Source organism: Xiphophorus hellerii, chromosome 20 (genome assembly GCF_003331165.1).
Source record: "Xiphophorus hellerii strain 12219 chromosome 20, Xiphophorus_hellerii-4.1, whole genome shotgun sequence".
Classification (NCBI taxonomy): Eukaryota; Metazoa; Chordata; class Actinopteri; order Cyprinodontiformes; family Poeciliidae; genus Xiphophorus; species Xiphophorus hellerii.
This window is the reverse complement of record NC_045691.1, coordinates 14,996,181-15,017,999: the sequence shown is the minus strand read 5'-3', so window position 1 is coordinate 15,017,999 and position 21,819 is coordinate 14,996,181. Positions and strand designations below refer to the sequence as shown.

The window sequence follows — 21,819 nt, the reverse complement described above, 5'->3', positions numbered from 1 at the left end:
AAATCCTTTTATGACTGACTGATTTAGATTTATATAAGCTGTTATTACATTTTTTTTAATCTTTTTTGTCTTGGATTGACAAATGTCTGAGAGAAAAACTGCAAGTGCTAAAATGGAATAGCTTAGAACACTCCTACTGTGTTATATGGAACAAAATCCCTAATGGTATTTTTATTCCCACTCACGCTCACAATCACGCAGTTTAAAACAATGTAAGCAGCCTTTCAACGCGCTTACGGCACGAGGCTCCGTACACCTCTTTCACTGAATTTCAAGCTGGGACTCCGCCGTCCCTCACGGATTTTTGTGCAATTCTATGGTACCTGTTAGTGTCTAGAATTTACAGGGTTTTTGTTATGCGCAATGACCCTCCGTCACTTGCCATTTTTCTTCCGGCACGAGGCTCCGTCCACCTCTTTCACGGAATTTCGCTCTGGGTCATCAGTACACTGATGATCTTTGACCACTTCTGAGAACTATATGTGATTGCATCACATCCTGAAGGAAAGCGTTAGAAACACAGATATCTATGGAAAAGTTTCTACTTTAATCTGTGAGAGAAAGTGGAGTTAGGTGTAACCACAGCCACAGCTACATCCAAATATGTGAGTCGTAACCTGGGTATTTGTCACAAATGCAGACAAAAGACCAAACTAAAGGAAAGCAGACCTAAACAAATACCGCACAGAATTACACATCAACAGAAAGATGATTTCGATGTATCTAATATTTAATACTTTTGTAAATTATATTGAGTAATTTTGCATAGAAATGTACCTCAGTATTGTGAACAATATTTAATGTTGGAAACAATAATAAAATGGAAAATAGTAGGCAACATTACAATTTTATTTCTTACAAAAGCATTCACTGATTTTTGCATTTCTTATAAACCCTGAGTTTTTAACCACATGACAGGTATGAAGTGCACTAAAAGAAACAGCTTCAGTCTCTTCTGTACAAGTACAAATCATAAACAATGCAGCAGAATTGTCACCAATACAAACTTAGCATTTAAAAAAACATTTTATGGCTTGTGATGGTTAAAAGAACCGCAGATAAACATGGAATGAAACATTTGTGCAATATCAAAAGTGACAATAAAATATGTTCAAAAATGTCATCCACGTCTAATATACACCACATAGCATCCACAAATGCTAAGACAAATAGAAGGCACTTAAAGAGTCAGCCCTGAACCTCCTTCTCATGGGGGCATAAAGGCTCTACTTGCCCTTTCTAAGACATAAAGTCATTAAAAGTTTGAAAGATAAACACTTGATTATCTCAATATTGTATTTTCTCAGTATTGTCAAACATGAGTCAAAGGCAAAAATGCAGTTTACTCCCCAGACTTTCTGTCTCTGCCCAGATATACATTAGCATTTTAGTAGAGATGCACCAAGAACTTGATTGGCAAGCGAATTAAGAAGATTTCAGAGAACTGACTGGTGACCAGTCAAAAACCCAGATCTGTTTCTGAGCTCTCCCAGTGTGTACATGCAATTACTGATTGAAGAAGTTTAACTATTACCAGCGGATGGTCAAAATTGAAGTCAGAGGAAGTATAAAAGGTGTAAAGAGCCATTTCAAATAAAAGTATTTTTCATGACTTATTGAGACATGACTGCTGTTCATTCAGGCTGTGGGGAAGAGCAGGAAGCTTGACCAGAATACAGCAAAGTTGCTCTGTTTGTCCCCTTTAGCTTTCAAACATGTAATGAAACAAGCTACATTTAGTAATGTGTGCAGCCTTTCTGGAAATATAACAATTAAGATACAAATCTATGTTCTCTAAGGGAACACAGAGATTGCCCTCTCATACAACACAGTCATATTCCCTATGCTGTGAAAATAAATAGTTTGTGATTTCACGTAGCACAAAGTTAGAAAAAAAGACCATTGTTCCTATATATTTTAAAATCTTAAAGAGAAATTAGAATTGGCTAAAAATCTATATTAGTCTCCCATGAGACTCTGATTGGTGCATCTCTAGTTTTGGAATTTTTTTACTTGGGAGAAATAAAACCAGAGTATTGCAGTAATGCTGTTTGATTAAAAAATATCTGGAGTGAAAAGCAGCTCTTTTAATAATTTCATCTCATAGCCCTTACATAATGGCACTGATCTAATCAAGTATATCAACTTAAAAAAGAGGCACTAATTCTCAGGTTTAGAGAGCGGCTTGCTCAAAGGTCAACATTTGTTTATAGGCTATTCACTGAATTAATGTGAGGTTAATGGCACTGATCTTATTATCAGATGCTTTTTTGTCAAGACTCTCAGCTCTGCTGAAGTTTCAATCAAAACACATATGTGCAAAGTTTACCCACAAGTACTTGACCAGATATCTCAGTTTGTCTAAAACGCTTTTAACTTCAGTTCAGACAAAATCTAACAATCAAAACTAATTTTCCTGACCTTGGACTTGTCACCTTTGTTGGCATCATTCTCTAAAACCAAAAACCTTTTACTTTAATACAGTCTTGTCCTCTCATTATTCATTACTGTCCATTTCCTGTCTAGATCCAGATCTGAGAAATAGATGGTACAAAGACTCTGAACTGAGGAACTCCTCCTCTCCATATATACATGTTTGACATGTCAAACATATATACATGTTTGACATGTATATATGTCAAAAAAGTGTCCCCAAATCTGTCCTTTTTTGTCAAAACACTCCCACCATATGATCAATCTGCCTCATGTAGACACTCTTTAATGGCAGAGCATATCGACGCTCCTCTGGTATCCTGTTACACTGCAGAGATACAAAAGAAAGAAAATAAATACAGAGTTCCTTCACAATGTTTTATGTCAACAATTCATAGCTAAAAAAAAAATCACTTTAATTTATAGATAATGGATGAATGGACTGATGGATGGATGAAGGAAAAGGAAATGAGAACTAACATCTGGAAATACAAATGTTCTACATACTTAATTTTCTTTTTCCATACTGATCCACGCCTGGAAAACACTCCAGCCAAGTTTTATGTTTTTCAAAACTGAGAATGAACTCTGAGGCTAAATGTTTTTCTGGTCAAACTCATTGACCAAATGAAATTAATCAAGGATGATGATCTTACGTTGCTGATGTTGCTCGGAGGCGGCTGGTTGCTTGTTTCTGTTTCTGCCAGCGCTCCTTCTTCGCATGGAGACAAGTCGTTCCACTGCTTCTCCCTGAAGCGCTTGTCTATAGGCACAACATGACCTTCTGTAGTGAAGATATATTTGTTATCGGATTTGTGAAGTGGGTTGTCCTCGTCAAATAGCTGAAATGCAGAGGAAAAGACAATAAAATTCCCCAGCAAATCAATTCATATATTCAAAATAGTATACACTATTCACAATAGTAAAAGCAAATACCCTCTTAACATGTGGAAGGTAATCAGATATAGAGTATTTCTTAAATATATATAAAAATTATTTTTTACAGTGGTTCTCTACAACAGAGCTCTGATGTTATAAGGCCAGCCTGATATAGTAGGATATGTAGAGCTTTATGTGTGTTAACACATGAAGTTTGCTTTTCATCAAACTTTAAAATGTAATTTAAAAGTTGCAAGTCTTCAATTTGAGCACAAGAGGTCACCAAATCCTACACTTTTGTCTTTAAAGTGAACAATAAAGTAAAATAAAATAAATGTTTGTTCCTGCATATCTGAGAGTAATGCCTCAGATTGAAAACTTACAAGATAAAGGTATTTGCAGGTTTCACTGAGAAAAAAGCTCTCCATGCGATCCTCTTTGGATTTATCCACAACATGGTGGAGTGTGGCATATCCGCATCTGCAGTGACAGTGACACACAGCAGTGAAGTGTAAAGTAGGCAAATACATATATTTTTATATGTATATATGTCCAAAATCAGTAACAACAACATAAATCCAGTACCTGACTTTGGCATTTTTCTCAAGGCTCTGGAGAATATCCATTCCAACGTGCAGATAGAAAGGATTTTTTGTTGCCTGAGAGAAGAAAGTAAGGAAAATTACTCTCGATTGATAAAAAGCAATCTCCCACAAACAACCATTGATGTCACCGAGTTATTACCTGGTACAGCAGGTAGGTGGACTTCCACCAGCTCTGGTCTTAAAGGGTAAAATAACACATCGGGAGCTTTGAGCTGCCAGTTGTATCTCTCTGGCAGCGCCCCGAAGCGCTTCCAGATGGCATAGTAGAAGGCATGAAGGCAAATGGCATCATCAATATCCCCATTCAGCACCTATGAGTTACATAAATCCTTATTTTAGTTTATTGGAACAAAAATATTATTATATTTATGTCAGAGGAAAGTAAAAAAAAAAAACACCTGCAGCCCAGGAAAGAAGGCCTGAAGGGAGTCGATCCACGTGTTCATAATCTCACCACTAAACATGTTCACATTAACATAGAGGGGCGGGTCACCCTCACCTTCATTGCAAGACTCGCGCCTGAAGGAGAACAACAAAGGGAAAAGGTTTCACAGAATTCAGTTATACAACATTCCTCTCCACATTAAAAAAACAAAAAACATAAACACACAGTGACTTTCTAGAGTACGATGACTTTTTTCATATTTTCTCACATTAAAACCAACATTACCAACAAGAAGCAGAGCATAGCTGTAAAGTAGAAGGAAATTTATTGATGGTTTTATTTTTTTAACCTGTTTTTGTGGGTGAATTTCTTCCAGCAGCAATGGGAAAGCTGCTGGAAGAAATGCAGATAAAATTATTAAATAATAAACTCAAAACTTTAGAGTTGCAACTTGACACAATGTAGAAAATTTCATAAAGTTTGAATACTTCCACAAAGTAATGTATATAAATCATATACATTATGTATATGTATGCTGTAAACATTTCTCAGTTTTAATTCCTCTTTTTGGTCATTCCCAGACAGACACAGATCCTGATGCTGTGATATTTTCACATTTCAGCTGCAACCAAAGGAGACTCTCAATAATGCAGAAAACTGAAAAATGAACAAAATCAATCTCTCAATTTTTTTCTGTTTGGGACTCACCCTCTTCTCAGGTGGTTCTGAATGCTTTCATAAGCAGCTTTAAACATCTGGTAATCCTCTTTCTCACCAAATAGGATGTAGGATTTAAGCAAATACTCATAAAAAGAGTCCATTCCAGCTCCAAGCCCACTCTGCTTGCCAACCCACTGGCCTGTTTGGATATTAATGACATTTCCTGCAAAAATAAACCAAAGAGGGATGTTTGCACCTTTGACAATGACAGGCGAGAACCAAGTACTGAAAAGAAAAGAAAATCAATAGCCAAAGTGAAATTAAAACTCCTCCACCCCAAAAGGAAGCTGTACTTACCCAACAGACCAGTTTCGTTGCTTCTCAGATTCCACAGAGCTCTGACGGCTCGCCTCGCCACCCATTCAAACGTTGAATCCCCAATCAGGCGACTCAGAATGCCAAACTCCACCAGCAGGGACCCGGCTCCTGCGGTGCACGTCTCATTGATGCTGTCCTGAGGGACTCCCGTCTTCAGGTTCACCTGCATGCAGGACACAGACAAACAATCAGCCCTGACCTCGCACACGGAAGAGTAATGACTTACTTTGTAATCAAAGAATGATCTCTCTCACCCTGGGGTAAGGAATGCCCGTGCTGGTGTTCTCAAAAGCAGGCAGCAAGCGCACAGCCAGGTCGTGAGCCAGATGCAGAAGCTCATTATCATAATCTTTGAAGCCCACCTCTCCGAATGGGTGCTTGGAGTCAGTCAGCAGAATGTGTGCTGAGATAAGGCTTCCAAGGATCCTTCAAAGATTAAATAAAGAACTAAGAGACGCCTTTAACTGCAAAATTGTATCAATCTTACAATGAAGTACAGCTGCAGCATTTTTTTTTCAGTAAATGTGCAGCTTTATATCATTGGAGATGCTCGAAGAAATTGATTGCTGACCAGCATCATACTGATTGATCATCCCTGACCAGTATTACTATATATACTGTATATACCCATAAAAATAAATGTAATTAATATTTGCAGAATGAATGTGATTGTATTGCTGTTTTTGCTATAATGTGTTAAATTTACAGTCATTTTGTGTTTTTGTTTGAAAATGAGAGTAAAAGCCCAGCTTACAGCCACTATTCGGGCCCTTATTTATGACATTCCTACTCTACTTCTAATGTAGATAATTAACTACTACTCCTACCAAGCTCAAAAGAAAATATTTAACACTGTCCTTGTAACGATATAACATAGTTCTTGAAGAGAAATTGGAACTGAGTAAAATTAGTCAAAGCTTTATAATTGAAAATTAGACAAAACATGTTGAGCATAACAGAAAAGAATGACCCAATCAGCTCGTAAGATGCTATGTGTGATAATTTGAGATAATTGCTCTATAACATGCATTAGCGAGCACCTTCATCTGAAAACTTAATATTTGCGATTCTAAACTTCAATAAGAGGAAAACTTTAAAATTGATCACAAGCTGGAGAGTTTTTGGACATATCTAAGGTAACGTTTGTACCTGATGTTAGCCTCGAAGACTTGCACAGTTGAGTTCTTGTCAAAAGACACGGTATCTATAACCAGTTTGACGGCTCTCTGGAACTCTGTCACATTGCCAAGCACCTGGTGAAACAAGATACCCAGTTTAACCACAGCATATTCTGCGTTATCTTTCTGGTTTGTTTAAAATTGTGAATGCTGCTGCAGCTGGGTGAAAGGAAAGCCCTCAATTGCCAACCTTTAGGCTGACATACTAACACATAACTTACTCAAAAACTGGTAATTTTGAGAGCAGTAGACGACCCACAACTTATTCAGGAAGTGTTAACCATCATGGCGCAGAACATACCACTTGTGACTAGCAATGTGTGTAAAAAGATCATTTTCTAAGCAAAAAGACCAGAAAGAGTTCTGATTTATATCTTAGCTTTGTATTTCCATATATATTTTTTTCTGCTGCATAAGATCAAAACCTCTACCATCTCCTCAAGGAGATTTTCTGCCATAGTACAAAAACCAAGTGGAAGCTAACTTACCAGCAGGGTGTCTAAGGTGTCAATGAGTGTGAGTGAATAGTTCCCCAAGACGTCGTTGATATTGATGTTCGACCTAGAACAAAAACAGGTAAAAGTGGGAAAGCTTTCTTATGACACCACAGAACAGAAAGTACTTTTTGCTGAGCAGTTTTGATGGTTACACATAATCTAATGTTAGTGGAAGACATCTAATCAGTCTTATCAGGTCTCCAAAGTTACAGTTTGCTTAATCTTGGAAAACACGCAGCTGATTTGGAAACCAAAGGATCTTGCTATTAAAACGGATTAGTATTTTTATCTTCATTTCAGCTGCAACTTGACTATAGTGATGTTGCTTTCATTCTAATGTCACTCTCTAATGTAATCGGACTTACATTTGGTTAAAAATAACATTGAGAAGTTTTTGTAAAACTGTTCAGTAAAAACGTATATGTATGGATATATTTAGTAGATTATTTTAACTTTGTACTACACAGTCCATACTTTTCATAGAAGTTAAATGACAGTAAAGGAATCTATTCTCAAATGAAACAAATATAACTTATTTTTTAATTTATTTTCTAGTACTTAAAAATAACTACAATTAATGTGAGCTTCATTTTAAATAGAAACACTGTTCATACAACAATCAATTATCAGCTTAAAATTACATTTGTCTGAAAATAGAAATCTGTGAAACTCAATTATATTGTTGTTTTAGGAACGCCTACCTGTCAGTTTGTCTCAAATAACAGTTTCAGAAAGAAAAAATGTTCCTTCATTTCATATTTGATATGTGTGATGGTCTTTTTTTTTGCTTTCAGAATTACTACAGCCTGTCCACTTTATTGCCTGAATCTCTGGCAGCCTGTTTTACTGTCTGTTTTGCCTTTTAATTCAATATATTCAAATTGTTCAACAAGAGAAGTTTCATTCAGCTTGTCTGCATTTGTAGGGCAAATCTGGTTCGAAACTGTTAGGAAACCAGATCCACCATATTGTATACTTAGGCTGTTAAAACAGAATTAACAAAAACGTAATTAAGTTTAAAATATTTCATCTGAAAGTGTTTTTCTAGGGTGCCATATGGAGGGCGCTGGGTGGACAAAATGAACAAACTTGCTGTAGCTAGGATTCTAGGAATATAGGATCAAATGTATATATATTTTGCTGTGTGTATAAATAGAATATAGACAATATATATTTAAAAGCTGCCCTGTGTTCTGTTGAGCTTTGGATTAAGACGTTTTCAGTGTCTCCCAGTCCTGATCCATTCATCCCTCTGATCTGCTGGTCCAACAAGTTTTTCTGCCTTAACCTACCTGATTTAAATTTGTAAGCTTCAACATAAAGTGATCCCAAGCTGCTGAGGTAATTTATGGCTTTGAGTCAGGTATGAAATATCTTAGACATGCAGGTCAGTGTACTCACACTGCCCGAGTTGGGAAACACTGGATCGGTCAATGAATGTTATGTGTGAACCATGACCTTCTTGTTGTCTGGGCCAGCTGATTTGCTGCACTTTAAGCTGATTTGCTTACAATCTACAAATTGAAATCTCAGCTTATTTAAAATAACAGGACTGGCCAGTTCAGAGAGTGACTCACGGGTTCATCACGTCTGGACCTCTCCCCTCACAATCAATGGGATTCAGCTCGTCCTCTGGAAAGGCATATTTCATGTAGTTCTCGTATCCAAAGTAGAACATTTCTTTGGCCATGTCTTTCATTTTCACCCTCAGCGTGTCGGGAAAGGATCTGTACCTCCGGACGTACTCATCCTTGTTGCCATCGAAGAGGTTCAGGTAGGACCTCCTGGTGGAATCCTCCCCGATCTCTGCGCAGGTGGTCGCGGTCTCGTCATTCCTGTGACCCTGGACTCTTTGGGACCAAGAGCTAGCGCTCGGGTCGGCTTCCTTTTCCTCGCGGAACAGCAAGTCCAATTTGTGCAAATTAAAACCGAGGTGGAAGTTGAACCCGGAGCTAATCTCAGGTCCCAGCCCGAAAGCTAGCCACAGAACCCAGCTTACAGAGAGTCTCAGGACCACCAGACCCACTACTATTGACCTCCATTGCATCTTTGCCCCAGGTCGGTCTTAAAGTACATAATCCAAGTCCTCATTACCTCCGAGGTATATCTGAACACGAAAACCGCTGATTTGTCAGTCTAAACTACAGGCACGGAGGCTCGTACGGTGGGGATTCCTCCTCACACACTTCCTGTCAACAAACCAGCCCATCCCAAATCCGGTGATGCGATTGGCTAATCGTTCTCATCATTATTCATTTTGAAAGGCGGGCTCATTGCTGATTGGCTGATGACGAGCCGTCAATCCTCCTGTTCAGTTTCGTGGCACTCCGGTGTAACGCACCAATAAAAATGAGCCACAAGACTGAAACTGTCAAAAGCCGAAACATTATTTGGTTACATTTAAATCCAAAAGGACTGAACGTTAGACAGTTTTGCAAAGTAAATGGTGCGCTTCACTGTTATGTCGATCAGCGTGGTCAAAAACAAACTGTGAATATGGGCCACCCAATAAATGAATAAATCATTATGCTCACAATAAATATACAATATATATTCATTTTCATATATATACATATGTACTTATAAATGAAAACAAAATGTGAGAGAGACCTTTGTGTGCTTTTTGCCAGTGGTGGTTTGTGTAGTAACCCTCCTGTTATGTTAAATTTACCCGTTTTCAAGTTTAAATGTTTTTTTAAATAGTTGGAAGTATTTTTTTTTTTTGCATGAAACTTTTGTTATTTGTCTTAATAGGTGCACTCTACATGTAAATTGAAAATGTATTCATTTTACACATTTGTAACCCCCCCTGCGTCTACTTTTTATCTAGATACTGTTCGGGTCAATTTGACCTGGCAGTCAAGTTGAAGAGCAAAAAAAGATTTAAAAATGTCCAATTCTGTATTTTTCCTTGCAACTATGAACCATATTTCACCACACACATACATGTAAACCCCGAAACACACAGGCCCACTTTTTCACTACTCTCTTTACTTCACTAGGAAACTGTGAGAAAGCAGGTGTTCATACAACTTTTGACGGGAACCTTTTCTGGTCCAGTGGATAAACTCCACCCACACTGAGTGGACACTCAGCAGAAGTGGGGGGAAACATAAATGCTCTCTGCATCATATATCTTGATTTTAATCAGCGGGTCAGTTTGACCCTGAACACTATGTGTGTCAAGTTCAATTATAAAGATCAACCATTGAAAAAAAAAAGTGTAATATAAAAAGATCAATTTCAAGGAAATTGATTTTTGTTTGTAGGTTTTTTTCAGTGGACATAAAAAATATAAATTCCATTTTTTTATGTCCAAATGAGTAAATGAGTAGGTTGTGGTCATTGATCCTTAATTTCTGAGAAATAAAAAAAACATCTTTGCACAAATATTGATTGAAATGGTTAGTATTGGAGTTAATAATTAGATACAAAAATGTTTTGGAGGAATTTTTTGGTTTCTGGCACTATTGCATGGTTAAACACTCCCCAGGTCAAACTGACCCACGGACATTATTGCTGTACCTCATAAACAATCTCTACCAAGAGTGCAATTGTTGCCCACTGTCTTTTTTTATTATTGAATCATAAACACTGACCCTGACTAAGGCAACAGAGGCCTGTAATGCTTTATATTAGTCAGAGAAGTCCCAAAACACAGCCTCCAGACTGAAATTGAAGAATGTTACACATTCAAGCTGAAGCAGGCACACTTACAAAGGAAAATCTTTGAAACAACACAAATTATTAATCTTTTAATAATCATGCCTTCTGCTCTCCTTCTGATTTCATATTAAATAAGGCCACAAATGTCCAGTGACAGCTTCTAAAAAGCACCCAAAGGTTCACCCAATCTTGCATTTGATTAATCTATTAAACTTGGATAAATAAAGCAAATGATTTTTCTATAGTAAATGAGATCCAAATCCATTTGTTGCTGAGACTAGACAAGAAAACATGGAATCAAATGAACCCTTTGACAAAAAAAAAAAAAAAAAACATGGCAAGATGTATGGTTTTTGTATAGAAGGCAAACTTACAAAACCCTCTTTTGTTTATGGCCTGAAATGATTTACAAATATCTTTCCTCCAAAATGAATGCATATCTTATTTTACTAAAATATTGCATATGTAGTTTATTGTTAAACAGGTAAAAACATAATTTTTTTAAATAAAACAAACTCGTATTTGGTGGCCCTCAAGCACTTTTGATTAGAATATTTTTCCCATGTGGCAAAAAAAAATGCTATTGAGATTCTGGATTTTTTATGACCATGTGGATGACTTGTCAATGGGTCAGGGATGCTTTTGGAGACATGCTAACAGGCTTCATGTAGTCAGACCGGTTCCATTTAAGACGATTTATTGATTCTACAGGTCCAGGAATAATCAACCCTAAAGCCTGAATTGTGCTTTACAAAAGCACAACTCAGTTTGATTGCTCCCGTCTCATGATTTAACAAGGGGAAGTGATCATTTAATCAACTTGATTCATTCAGGTTGGTTTTGGATAGCTTTCTTGAATCTTGAATGAAATCATTGTTTGAAAACTACCTTTGTGTTTCCACTGGATGTCTCTAATGAACTATTAGCATTTGTGTATTCATTTGAAAAGAAATACTTTTTCAGAGCATTATATTCCAACTATAGTATTTAAAAACACTTGTAAAGATAAACAGAACCTAAATGATATAAAATCCAAGTGTTTAGGATTAAATTACACTAAAACTATACTTTAAAAGCAAATCAAAGCATATAAACACAACCAGGTTTAAATTAAAAAGCATGCCATTTTATTTTCTAACACATTGAGGTGAAGTCGTTTGTGGCTCTACGAAGGTAGGCCCACCTTACATGCTGCTTTGTTCAGAGGAGAGAGAGAGACGCTGCACAAGGCACTTTAATTTCTGCCACTCTCTCAGCAGCACAGAAGACATCATCAGGCTATACACCGAGGCCAACATGAACCACACGAGCCTGTACAGCTTTACTTTTGGTACATTCAGACTTTAAATAGAATCATATATTCATACACACATCCCACATTGGTAAAAATCATACTAGCAAGATATTTGTACAGATCTGCTCAAACTGAATGCAAAGAATGCAGAATTTTCTAAAAGAAAAAGACGTGCACTGATCCAAGCGAAGAGTGACAGTCATCGAGGACATTCACAGGAACAGAGCATGATAGAAATGAGGTCCAAATCAGCCACATCCTGGCATAATACCCGCCTGTGAAGAACATTTCCCATTGTGTGAGGTCTGGTGGACAAAATAAACACCTTTCTCTGAGGGTGTGCATTATTATACCCACTATCGGTAGCTATCCCCTGGATAATGCTTGCGAGAGAAAGGTAACTGAAAAATCTGTCTCCTTTTTCTCTGTAAATTACAGTTTAACCTGACATATTATGTTAATTTCCTTCTTTAAACCTCGAATCAGAAGTTTAAGTAGTGCATTACGAGTTTGTGAAAGAATCACTGGGGTAAAAAAGGTAAGAAGCAAGCATAACAGGGCAGTACATAAAGTGAAAATGCAGCTGTACATCATTGCGCAGTAGTGAGAGTGTGACATGACAGCAACATGGCAAATACAGAAGAGAAAATAAATGCAGTATTCAGCTCCTGCGAGACTTTGAGTGCTGGATGAGCCATTGAAGTGTGATATCTGCAATTGAGAGAAAGACACAGGCTCAGTTTTAGAAGCAAGAATTTGTGTTTTACTGTGTATATATATATATATTAAAAAAACATAGTTCAAATATGCCATTTTAGAGCTAGACAGCCTAAATATCTGGAAAGTATAGGAAGACCGATAAATTACAACTGGCATTTTAATTGTTTTTTTTTAATTATTATTCTGATGCAATAAGAGCCTTCAGAGCCACAACTCTAAAACAGAAACACATTTCAGACAAGGTGGAACCTTAGAGCACTGCATCTCACTGAGAACTGCTTATTTCCTGATAACAAAATGCCTCTTTAATTTAATATGCTGACTGGATTTGTGCCCCTTGCTGAGAACGCATAAACAGATGGAGTGAGCACTCCTGCATTCACTCCGTACGCAGGAAAAACTGGTACACTTCACGGAACCAAGTGAACAGATGAAGAAGAATATCTCTTCTTTCCAACCGAACATTGACGGGACGAAGACAACAGAGGTCACACCACCAGAGTCAGCAGCTTGACGATCAAGGAGACTACAAGCATTCTTTGTAAGCATCAAGTTTCTCTGGTTAGAAAATGTATTGTTTTTACTGGGTTACTTTTTTAAGTGTCCTCTATCAATAAAAATACTTCAAGTTAAATTAATTACTATTTTCTCCAAACATTCCCACTTTATGTTTACCCCTGATAATTAGCTACAGCAGCAACTCTTTTTTTCCGCAATGCCTGAGCCAAATGAATAATAGCATTATCAATAATTTGACTTCCCTTCCATTCACTACAACAGTAGCATGAGCTTAAAGTGACTTTTTAAGGATAATAAATACATGCTTGAAAAACTAACTGTTTTAGAGTATAAGAGTCTAGACCAGGAGTCTTCAAATCCAGTTTCCTGCAACTTCCTAGTCCAACACACCTGAATCAAATGGCTCAATTACCTCCACAGAAAGCAGTCTAGTTCTTCAGCATCATTTTAAATCATTATTTGATTAAGGTGTGCTGAAGACACATCTAAGGCCCTATGAACATGAGACGAACACAGTATGTTTTTTCAAACAATTAAGAAAAATGTGCATCCACACTGCAATGTGTAGCACCAAAGAAAATGATGTAGTTGATATTCTGGACCAATTGGTGGCGCTCTAACACTGCTAGAGAAACACAAAAAATACAGTATTTGTGAAAGTGAGCCACATGGGGGATCGAGAGAGATGGAGCGTCATCATTTAAAAGAAAAAAAGAAAAAAAAAGTGGCGGCTCGCAGGAACACATGAAACCAGCATTCTGAAAATTATCCACTCTGGAATCTGGTTTCAAAAATGATCATTTCTGGTCTTCCAAGATGCCAAATCTGTGTTGACGTACAGCCTAAACGACAAAAACATTTTGCAGATCCACCTAAAATCATGTCCATGTGGATGGGGCCAGCAGGACACCAGGCTTCAAGGCCTGGATTTGAACTCCTCTGGTCTAGACTGTGTCCTCAGCGCACAATACTGTGGAACAGTTAAAGCTTGACAAAAAAAAAAAGGTAATGGACTATATGTATGAAAATTATACTTTCAGCTGCTGCATCATAACTGTAAATTTAAATACTGGTCAGAACTGCAGCACATATGTCATCTACCAGTCTGCTACCGAAGTTTAATAGGGTTTCTACAAATTTTAATAAGTTAAATTAAAGACTTTTGCATTCCACTGTTACATCAATTTGAGGCTCATATCATTTACAAAAAACAACAACTTTGCTTTTATAAACAACTAATATGTAATTCTTAAAACCACAACAAAACCTTTTGAGTATAAATGCTTAATAAAACTACAAAAACGCTGTTGAAGAAGCAGAATCCTCCTACAGGTGAAAGGGTGAGTGTCACAGCATCAAATTACTAAATCCAGCACCACAACACATTTATCAAACGAATTTCGCACTAACAAAATTTTAAAAAAATATATAAAAAGGTTTACAGAAGAAGTGATGGGAATATTAAGGAACTAAATTTAATTGAAGACCTATATATCAAATTGTTTTATGAATTTTTAATATTCTTCAGAAATCCAAATTTTAACTTCAACTACAGGTGGAAATAAAACAGTGCAGTCTAAATACCTGTAAGCACAATGCTTCAATAGAACAACACTAGGAAAATTAAGTGCAACTTGCCAATGTTGTCTTTCTCTTTGCAGGAAATGGAGTAGCAGCATATCTCTCTGTCCTGAATAGCTGCAAGGTTCCTGTAAATGGAAACAAGGGTGTGAACATATATGACAACACATCCTCTCCCCAGTTTATTTGTTGTCTGGGAGATGCAGGCATATTTTGAACTTGACACTAGATGGAGCCAGTAATGCACAAAGGATAACAGCTGCAGTTTAAAAGAACTGTGGATGAGGAACTTAGGCAAGACCTGTCAGCAGGACAAAAATGTTTGAAATGTTGCAGGACTTAAAAAAAAACAATCATAATTGGGCAAAGTATTAAACACAGTTAAACCTGCTCTAATCTGCAGGTTTTCAGATGAATCAATTTCAGACTTTTGCACGTTTTTTTGTATTACTCATACCCACATTTTCTCAATGAGCTGCTTTTCATCTAAAGCGTTGGGGAGATCCCTTTTGTTGCCAAGAACCAAAACCTAAACAGAGAAAGGAGAAAAACAACATTACTACTGCAGAGTGAAACTGCAGGGATCAATCTAAATAAAGCCACAACGTTTTCCGTAACTGGTATGGAAATTACACATATCTGCAGAACTGTTTACAGGGAGACACTTACAGGAATTCCTTGCAACTGAGGTTTGTCTAATAAGTTATGAAGCTCATTCCTGGAGGCCTCCACCTTTTCTCGATCTGCAGCGTCAACCATGTACCTTCAGTTTCGTAAGTATGAAAAAAAAAAACTGCTTTAGTCATCATTAGCAAGAAAGTAACACATTCGTGTCACTCAAGCTGTCCCTAATTTAAATAAAACCAGAGAAACGGTGTGGGTACTCACACAATAGCATTAACTCCCCGACAGTATCTCTCCCACATGCTCCTGAACCTGGGCTGCCCTCCTATGTCCCAGATCTGCAGAAAGAACAGCAAAGTCACTGGATATTCATTACTTCATTTGGGGGATAAAACTGTAGTTTTTCCACAAAATATTAAAAAGAAAATTTGAAGTGTAGTGACTATTAACAATAGATAAAATAAAGCTGAACCTTGATGGTGACGTTTCCTTTAGTGACTTTCCTCATGTTGAAGCCGACTGTAGGGATCATGTCTTCACTGAAATGACCAGACTGGAAAAACACAAAGGTGAAATTAATTCTTTATGCTTCTTCCTTCACTCACTGTTTCTGCATGCTACGCATCTTCACACATATTTATTGATAATGGGAGTTTGTGAGCTTTCCTATCAAATGAAATGAGAAAATCAAAAGCTATGAGAACCACAACTTTAGTGGAGTGATAAAAAAAAGAAAACACATTAGCGTCAGCATCCCAATAAATGAGACATTTTAAAGCTAATTTAAGTACTTTACATCATAAATTGAAACCAATTTCAGAAATACTTATTGCACACACACAAATATATTTCAAGCTTTTATTTCACTTAACATGTCTGACTGGCTTACAGATAATGAAAACCCAAAGTTTATTTTCTTAGAGAAGTTGAATATTACAAACCAAAGAAAAATCAAGGATTTCTAATACCCCTTACCAAAAATACACTCATGTTTTCTACAGTATCTTTTGCAAAAATTACTGCATGAATGCACAATGCCATAAAGGTAACCAGCCTGTGGCTCCGCTGAGGTGGTACAGAAGAACAGGTTGCTTTGCTGTATTCCTATTTGCTCACGCAAGTATTATTTTTCTTTCAACTCTCTTTTTGTATACCTGGATATAACATCAGTTTCTTTAGCAATGACATTTTGTGGCTTACCCTCTTTCTGAAGAGTGTAGCTTTTCTCATGATTATGTAGGTCAAAGCATTTCCACATTAAAAATGATTTTTTATGAACTTATGCCGCATTGTGATTTTCAGAGAAACTGAATTTTTGGTTTTATTAATTGTAAACCATAAGTATCAAATGTACACAAAGTAAACCACTGAAATGCATCACTGTGTGTGCCAAGAAATATGTATGAATTTCACTTGTTAATTTAAATAACTTAAATAAACTTGAAGAAAGTCTAATTTATGGGGATGTACCACTAGCAACGATTTCACCTGGAAATTTTGTAAGTTTACGCTGTTAAAGCTACAACAAAATAAAAAAGGAGTTAAGTGCAAATATATAAAAATGCAACTTCTAGAAACTAGGAAATGACTCTTTACAAATGACAAGTCATATGGGTAACATAACATATGACTCGTCTTAAAATAAACTCAAACTATAATTTGGATAAGGGACAGTAGCATTTGTTTTTGAAATTACATAAGCTAATATAAGTTTCTGAAGATAACTTTCCCTGCAGAGAAGGGACAGCTAATAAACTGTTGTAGGAAGATGAAACTTTTTGCAATCTAATGCAACATGTGTCAATATTTCCTCTTGAAAAACAAATGAAGGCGTGAGAACAGAAAAACGTTCCCCTGAATTCCTGCATTTATAAACTGAAGGCGCAAACAACTGAGTGTGAGCTACTTTATGTTAAAAAAATTTTTATTCTCCTTAAACTTTGATTTCTTTGTAAAGTAAGAGTGCATGTACAACTCTGATGCACAGAGTTCAGAGCACATGACTTCCCGGAGTCACCTGATGAAGCCAAGTGGTTCCGCAGTCTTATGACTGAGAGGAGAAGAAGCCGCCACCACCACCACAGCCATTCATGAAATCAAAACTATGCGTCACTGGCTACATGGGCTGTTTTTTTTAAGCCTTTACACATAAAGGAGGGAACAGAGACATGCTCAACCGCCAAACAAATTTCCCTTCTAGCAACCGGTAGAGTACAATACAAACTGCAAAGTTATTTAAGCATAGATAGTAAAATAATCAATTTGCACATCTTTGGTGATCATTTATGTTTCTTAAGATAGTGGTGATGATTGCAGCGTTAGGCAACAAGCATTCTTGGTTCCTTATTTTGAAGTTTTCTGTGTATCTGAGGTCTACAATAACCTATTTTCAGTTGCAAGTAATTGACAGTGTTAATAATCTGACCAACAAATGGCTAAAATGACTGAATACATTACAACACCAGCTCCTCAAGTTTGTTTTCAAATGTTATATTTGTTTCTAAAACTTCAGAACAAAGACTAAAAAAATGTTAAATGGCCACTATTTGGTATTTTCTACAGAAAAACAAGAATTAGTCATTAGTCAGAAATACCCCAAAGAAATCATAATGGTGTCTCTCACTTGGTGCACACAACCCAACAGCGGCCTAATAAACATTTTAATTGCAGAGCTGAGCCCAAAATGCAACAGCTCTGCAGCCTTTAAGGAATCTAGAACTAATGTTTGTTAAAATATAATCAGAAAAAAATGACTTAATTGGGTAACATTAACATTAGCATGTTGCTACAGACCCCAAACTCTTATTCTAAAGCTCATCATGCTTACAAGTAGAACCTCACAAGCTGCTAAAAGAATGCTAGCCAACAGTAGATAACACAGTTAGTGACATCATTCAAAATAAAACATCTACACTCTTAAAATGACAGATTATGTTGATGCAATGTTTAAACATTTATCTCCCCATCAGTGCTACAAAGTGCTATTTGCAAAAACCAAAACCACACAAGAAAAAAAACTTCTTCCCCTATGCCTACGGTGACTCAGAAGGATCAACAAAATGCAAAATTCACAATACAACAACAAAAGCCACAACAGAAGTCACTCTAAGTTGGTATAATTTCCTTTTAAGCATATCTTCTGTTTTTGTTACATTGTGAGTTTTGCACTTTGTTGACCCTTCATGGCATCCATACAGGCTTCCTCATAGAGCTTGATTAGTCAGCTCCTCTGCTGTGAACAAAATAAGCATATTTGACCCACCACTACCTGCTTTCCTTTTATTCTTGTTCTTTACACACAAAAAACTGATTGAACATACACACCATTTCTTTTATCCCTCATTTTATTTCTTCTAATATTTATACTTAATGTCTATGCACTGAGTATGAAAAACAAATGTCAAATTCCTTGTTTATGCACTCATTCCTGGACAATAAAGCCGAATCTAATAATTTGCAAGCCAATTTCATATTAGCTAACAGCATGCTGGCTAGTATAATGAGTTGTCTTGCTGTGGATTTACTAAGAGAGTGATTTAACTTCCTAATTATATCAACAGTGCTGACAAGAAGTTAAAACTACAAGACAAGACGGAGGTGTGGACTTTGCATGTTGGTTATGAAGGCTTAGCACTTACTGGTAATGAGCAAAAGCAGAAAGCTTCTGATAGTATCTAACACGTCATGCCATCTTTTGGCTTCCTCATCTAAATTTTATATAGCCTAACTGTTTTGCTTTTTTTCTACTAGGGGAAGAAATTATAAAATCGTTAATGTGATAAGGGGTAAACGAATTGAATATCGAGATAACGCAGTGAACATACTTTACTAACCACTCTCTCTTTGAGTGAGAGAGTGGTTAGTAAATGTGCAATGACGCTCTACATAAAAATCCTTTTCATTGTGTAAAGTAAGATTCAATTGCTCTGCAGACAGAACTGATGGAGAAGTAAACGAGGAAACGTTTGAGGGGAAAAAAAGCCAAATATATGTACGCATGCAATTAACAGTGGCCAATTCATCTAACATGCATGTTTTTAGAACCTGGAATCTATAAAGAAAAAAATACCCTAACCGGGATTTCAACCCAATACCTTAAGGCAAAGTTTAGGGCCTTTACAACGAGGCAACAGTGCAAAGCAACAAGGTACTGATGAGCTGCTCAAGAAACATCTAAAAAAGTAGCACTCAGAAGAATGCAACACTAAAGTGACCCAGAACAAGGAACAGGTGCAACTGGATATTACGCTAATGATTCATTGTCCTCTGAAATCAAATTGCTAGTATTGAAATCAAACAATCCATGTACCAAATCCAATTTCAAAAACCAGTGGGATTTGCCTTTTCATATGATCAGAGATCAGGTAAAAGCTAGGGATGCAAGATATATTTGTATCAACAAATGATTTTAGTCATTTTTTGACTTATAAGTAGTATAAGACATATCAGTATTGGTCTCATAAGTAAAACAGAACGGATGTTATAAAATTCAGCTTTGTAGTTATTTTAAATTTTATTGACCAGGTAGGAAAACAGAGATATTAGTAACAGTTTTCAGCCATAACAACAATATTAATATTGGCCATCAGGCCAAACTATCACATTTGTGCTTCCCTACAGTAAAACTGTACTTATCTGCATTTATTTACTTTGAAACACTGCAGAAACGCATTCACAAAACTATAGTGAAATTTAATAGGCACAAATGAGCAGTTTTCTTTTTGATTTTTTCTTAACTGAAGCCATCAATAAGTTTAATTTGAAAGGCCGCCATCTTGAATTTAGAGGTAGGGTTTGATGAGAAATCTCAGTTTCTCAACTGGAATGTACAAAAAGAGGACAATTATTTTCTTTATTCCTCCAAATTAAACATCTGTGCAGAAACGGAGCATAAAATCAAATACCAGGTTTCAAACAAGCATGCAGCTCCATACATAGAACCGTGTGTTTGTGCTTCTTTGGTTTCTAAGTTAAACTAAAACAAACTGAAAGAGTGGTGACCCTTATACTAGTTTTAAAATATAGGTCTGCATGAAGATACAAGAAAATCTGTTTTGGGTGGGGTTCCTTTTTTTTCACCGAGTTGGCAAATGTGATAAAACGTTAGAGCATCCCTGGATTAGACAACATTAGCTGCCACAATAGCTGCAACCAGTATTTGAGAAATCTCTGCAAAAGTTGCATAAGAGAGACTTTCTCAAACATGCAAAAGAAAACTGTAACAGAAGTATTTCAAAAATATTTCCATTTGTTTTGGTCCTGTTAATAACTAAAGATTTCTGTGCAAGATAGGAAGTTAAACTCAATCAATATAGGCATAACAAAGAAACGACAAGCTGTTATGTTGTTGTTTTTACAGAATTCCGAATATTCATCCGATTAATAGAGGCTCATGAAACTGTGAGATTTATTTGATTCACCGTCTCATGGTGTGAATGGCAACCACACGTCGCTCTTGTCGACTTGTTACAACAGTAACACTTACTCTAGAAGTCTTCACATGACTGCGGGATCCATCCTGTTTGTGTGCAATTCTTGCAACAGGCGACATGTTTTTGTCAACTTCCTGGTGATAGAAAATTTCTAAACAGCTCTGTGAATTTCCCACAGCTCGAAGGTGACAAAAACCACAAACGACTGGGAAGAGAGGTTAGCATGCACAGTAATAACAGAGTTAACAAGAGCCGAAAAGCTGCAAACTAGTTAGCAGACGTGTTGACAAAACACCAACAGCGTGGCTACCGCAGGTGTGTTTTTACTGATTTCGCACAGGCAACGGAGTGACGGCTGTAAAGCCAAAAAACACCGAGTTTCAGTTAGTCCCTGCCCAATCTGGGTGACTATCATCTCATTAAAAAGGCTAAAGGTGTTAGCATTAACCTAGCAAAAGTAGCTAGCCGCTAGTAGTAATAGCCGCTGAGGACTTACAGCGATCACGTTTACAAATGTTGTTTTTCCAGAGTACTGCAGGCCGACCAGTGTCAGCTCCATCTCTTCCTTCCAAAACAGGGACCTGAACCAGTCCAAAAGCCGATTTATTAGCGCCAGCATCTTGATGTCGCCGATCACGCTCCCCTGTGGTGGTTTTCTTTCTCTCCCTCCCTGTCAGATGTGGCGTTTTCCAGCAGCAACAGAGGGAACTGGGACACACAGGCAGTGATCATATGATCAGTCAGTCAACACTGTTCAACAGCACCCCTACTGGTAGATAGAGGAATTACATTTACTTTCTTCTTGAGCTTCTTCTTCTTCTTAAGGTGCTTCGTGGCGGTTGGAAGACCAACTATATAGGTGCATTACCGCCACCAAGTGGACTGGAGTGTGGACAGAAAATTAACAGAAAAAATGTATTCTTTCTAGAAAATTTGTTTTTCAAAAATCACATGGCTTGATCTTTTAT

The 21,819-nt window shown here is 36.9% G+C and overlaps 2 protein-coding genes across 2 annotated transcripts; both read right to left on the bottom strand.

Moving 5' to 3' along the window:
• Positions 1 to 828: 828 nt before the first annotated feature.
• edem1 (ER degradation enhancer, mannosidase alpha-like 1) lies at positions 829 to 9,225 on the bottom strand. Its single transcript, XM_032550135.1, is given in 13 exon segments — positions 829 to 2,761; positions 3,090 to 3,275; positions 3,696 to 3,792; positions 3,898 to 3,971; positions 4,057 to 4,077; positions 4,079 to 4,228; positions 4,316 to 4,436; positions 5,011 to 5,185; positions 5,320 to 5,503; positions 5,595 to 5,766; positions 6,490 to 6,593; positions 7,007 to 7,079; positions 8,593 to 9,225. Coding segments are annotated over 13 exon segments (1,917 nt in total). The 5' UTR covers positions 9,063 to 9,225; the 3' UTR covers positions 829 to 2,671.
• Positions 9,226 to 11,785: 2,560 nt separating this feature from the next.
• arl8ba (ADP-ribosylation factor-like 8Ba) lies at positions 11,786 to 21,597 on the bottom strand. The gene is made up of 7 exons (XM_032550082.1): positions 21,348 to 21,597; positions 15,892 to 15,972; positions 15,684 to 15,757; positions 15,465 to 15,558; positions 15,257 to 15,324; positions 14,853 to 14,923; positions 11,786 to 12,686 (listed from the first exon to the last, which is right to left on the bottom strand). Exons 1-7 carry the CDS (start codon positions 21,468 to 21,470, stop codon positions 12,637 to 12,639), a joined length of 561 nt encoding a protein of 186 aa, XP_032405973.1. The 5' UTR covers positions 21,471 to 21,597; the 3' UTR covers positions 11,786 to 12,636.
• Between the last annotated feature and the right edge of the window lie 222 nt (positions 21,598 to 21,819).

Coding starts and splice junctions, on each gene's coding strand:
- arl8ba (XM_032550082.1), bottom strand. CDS start 21,470: ATGCTGGCGCTAATAAATCGGCTTTTGGACTGGTTCAGGTCCCTGTTT. Junction 15,559..15,683: donor CGGGGAGTTAATGCTATTGT/GTGAGTACCCAC, acceptor ACGAAACTGAAG/GTACATGGTTGACGCTGCAG. Junction 15,325..15,464: donor CTCAGTTGCAAGGAATTCCT/GTAAGTGTCTCC, acceptor TTCTCTGTTTAG/GTTTTGGTTCTTGGCAACAA.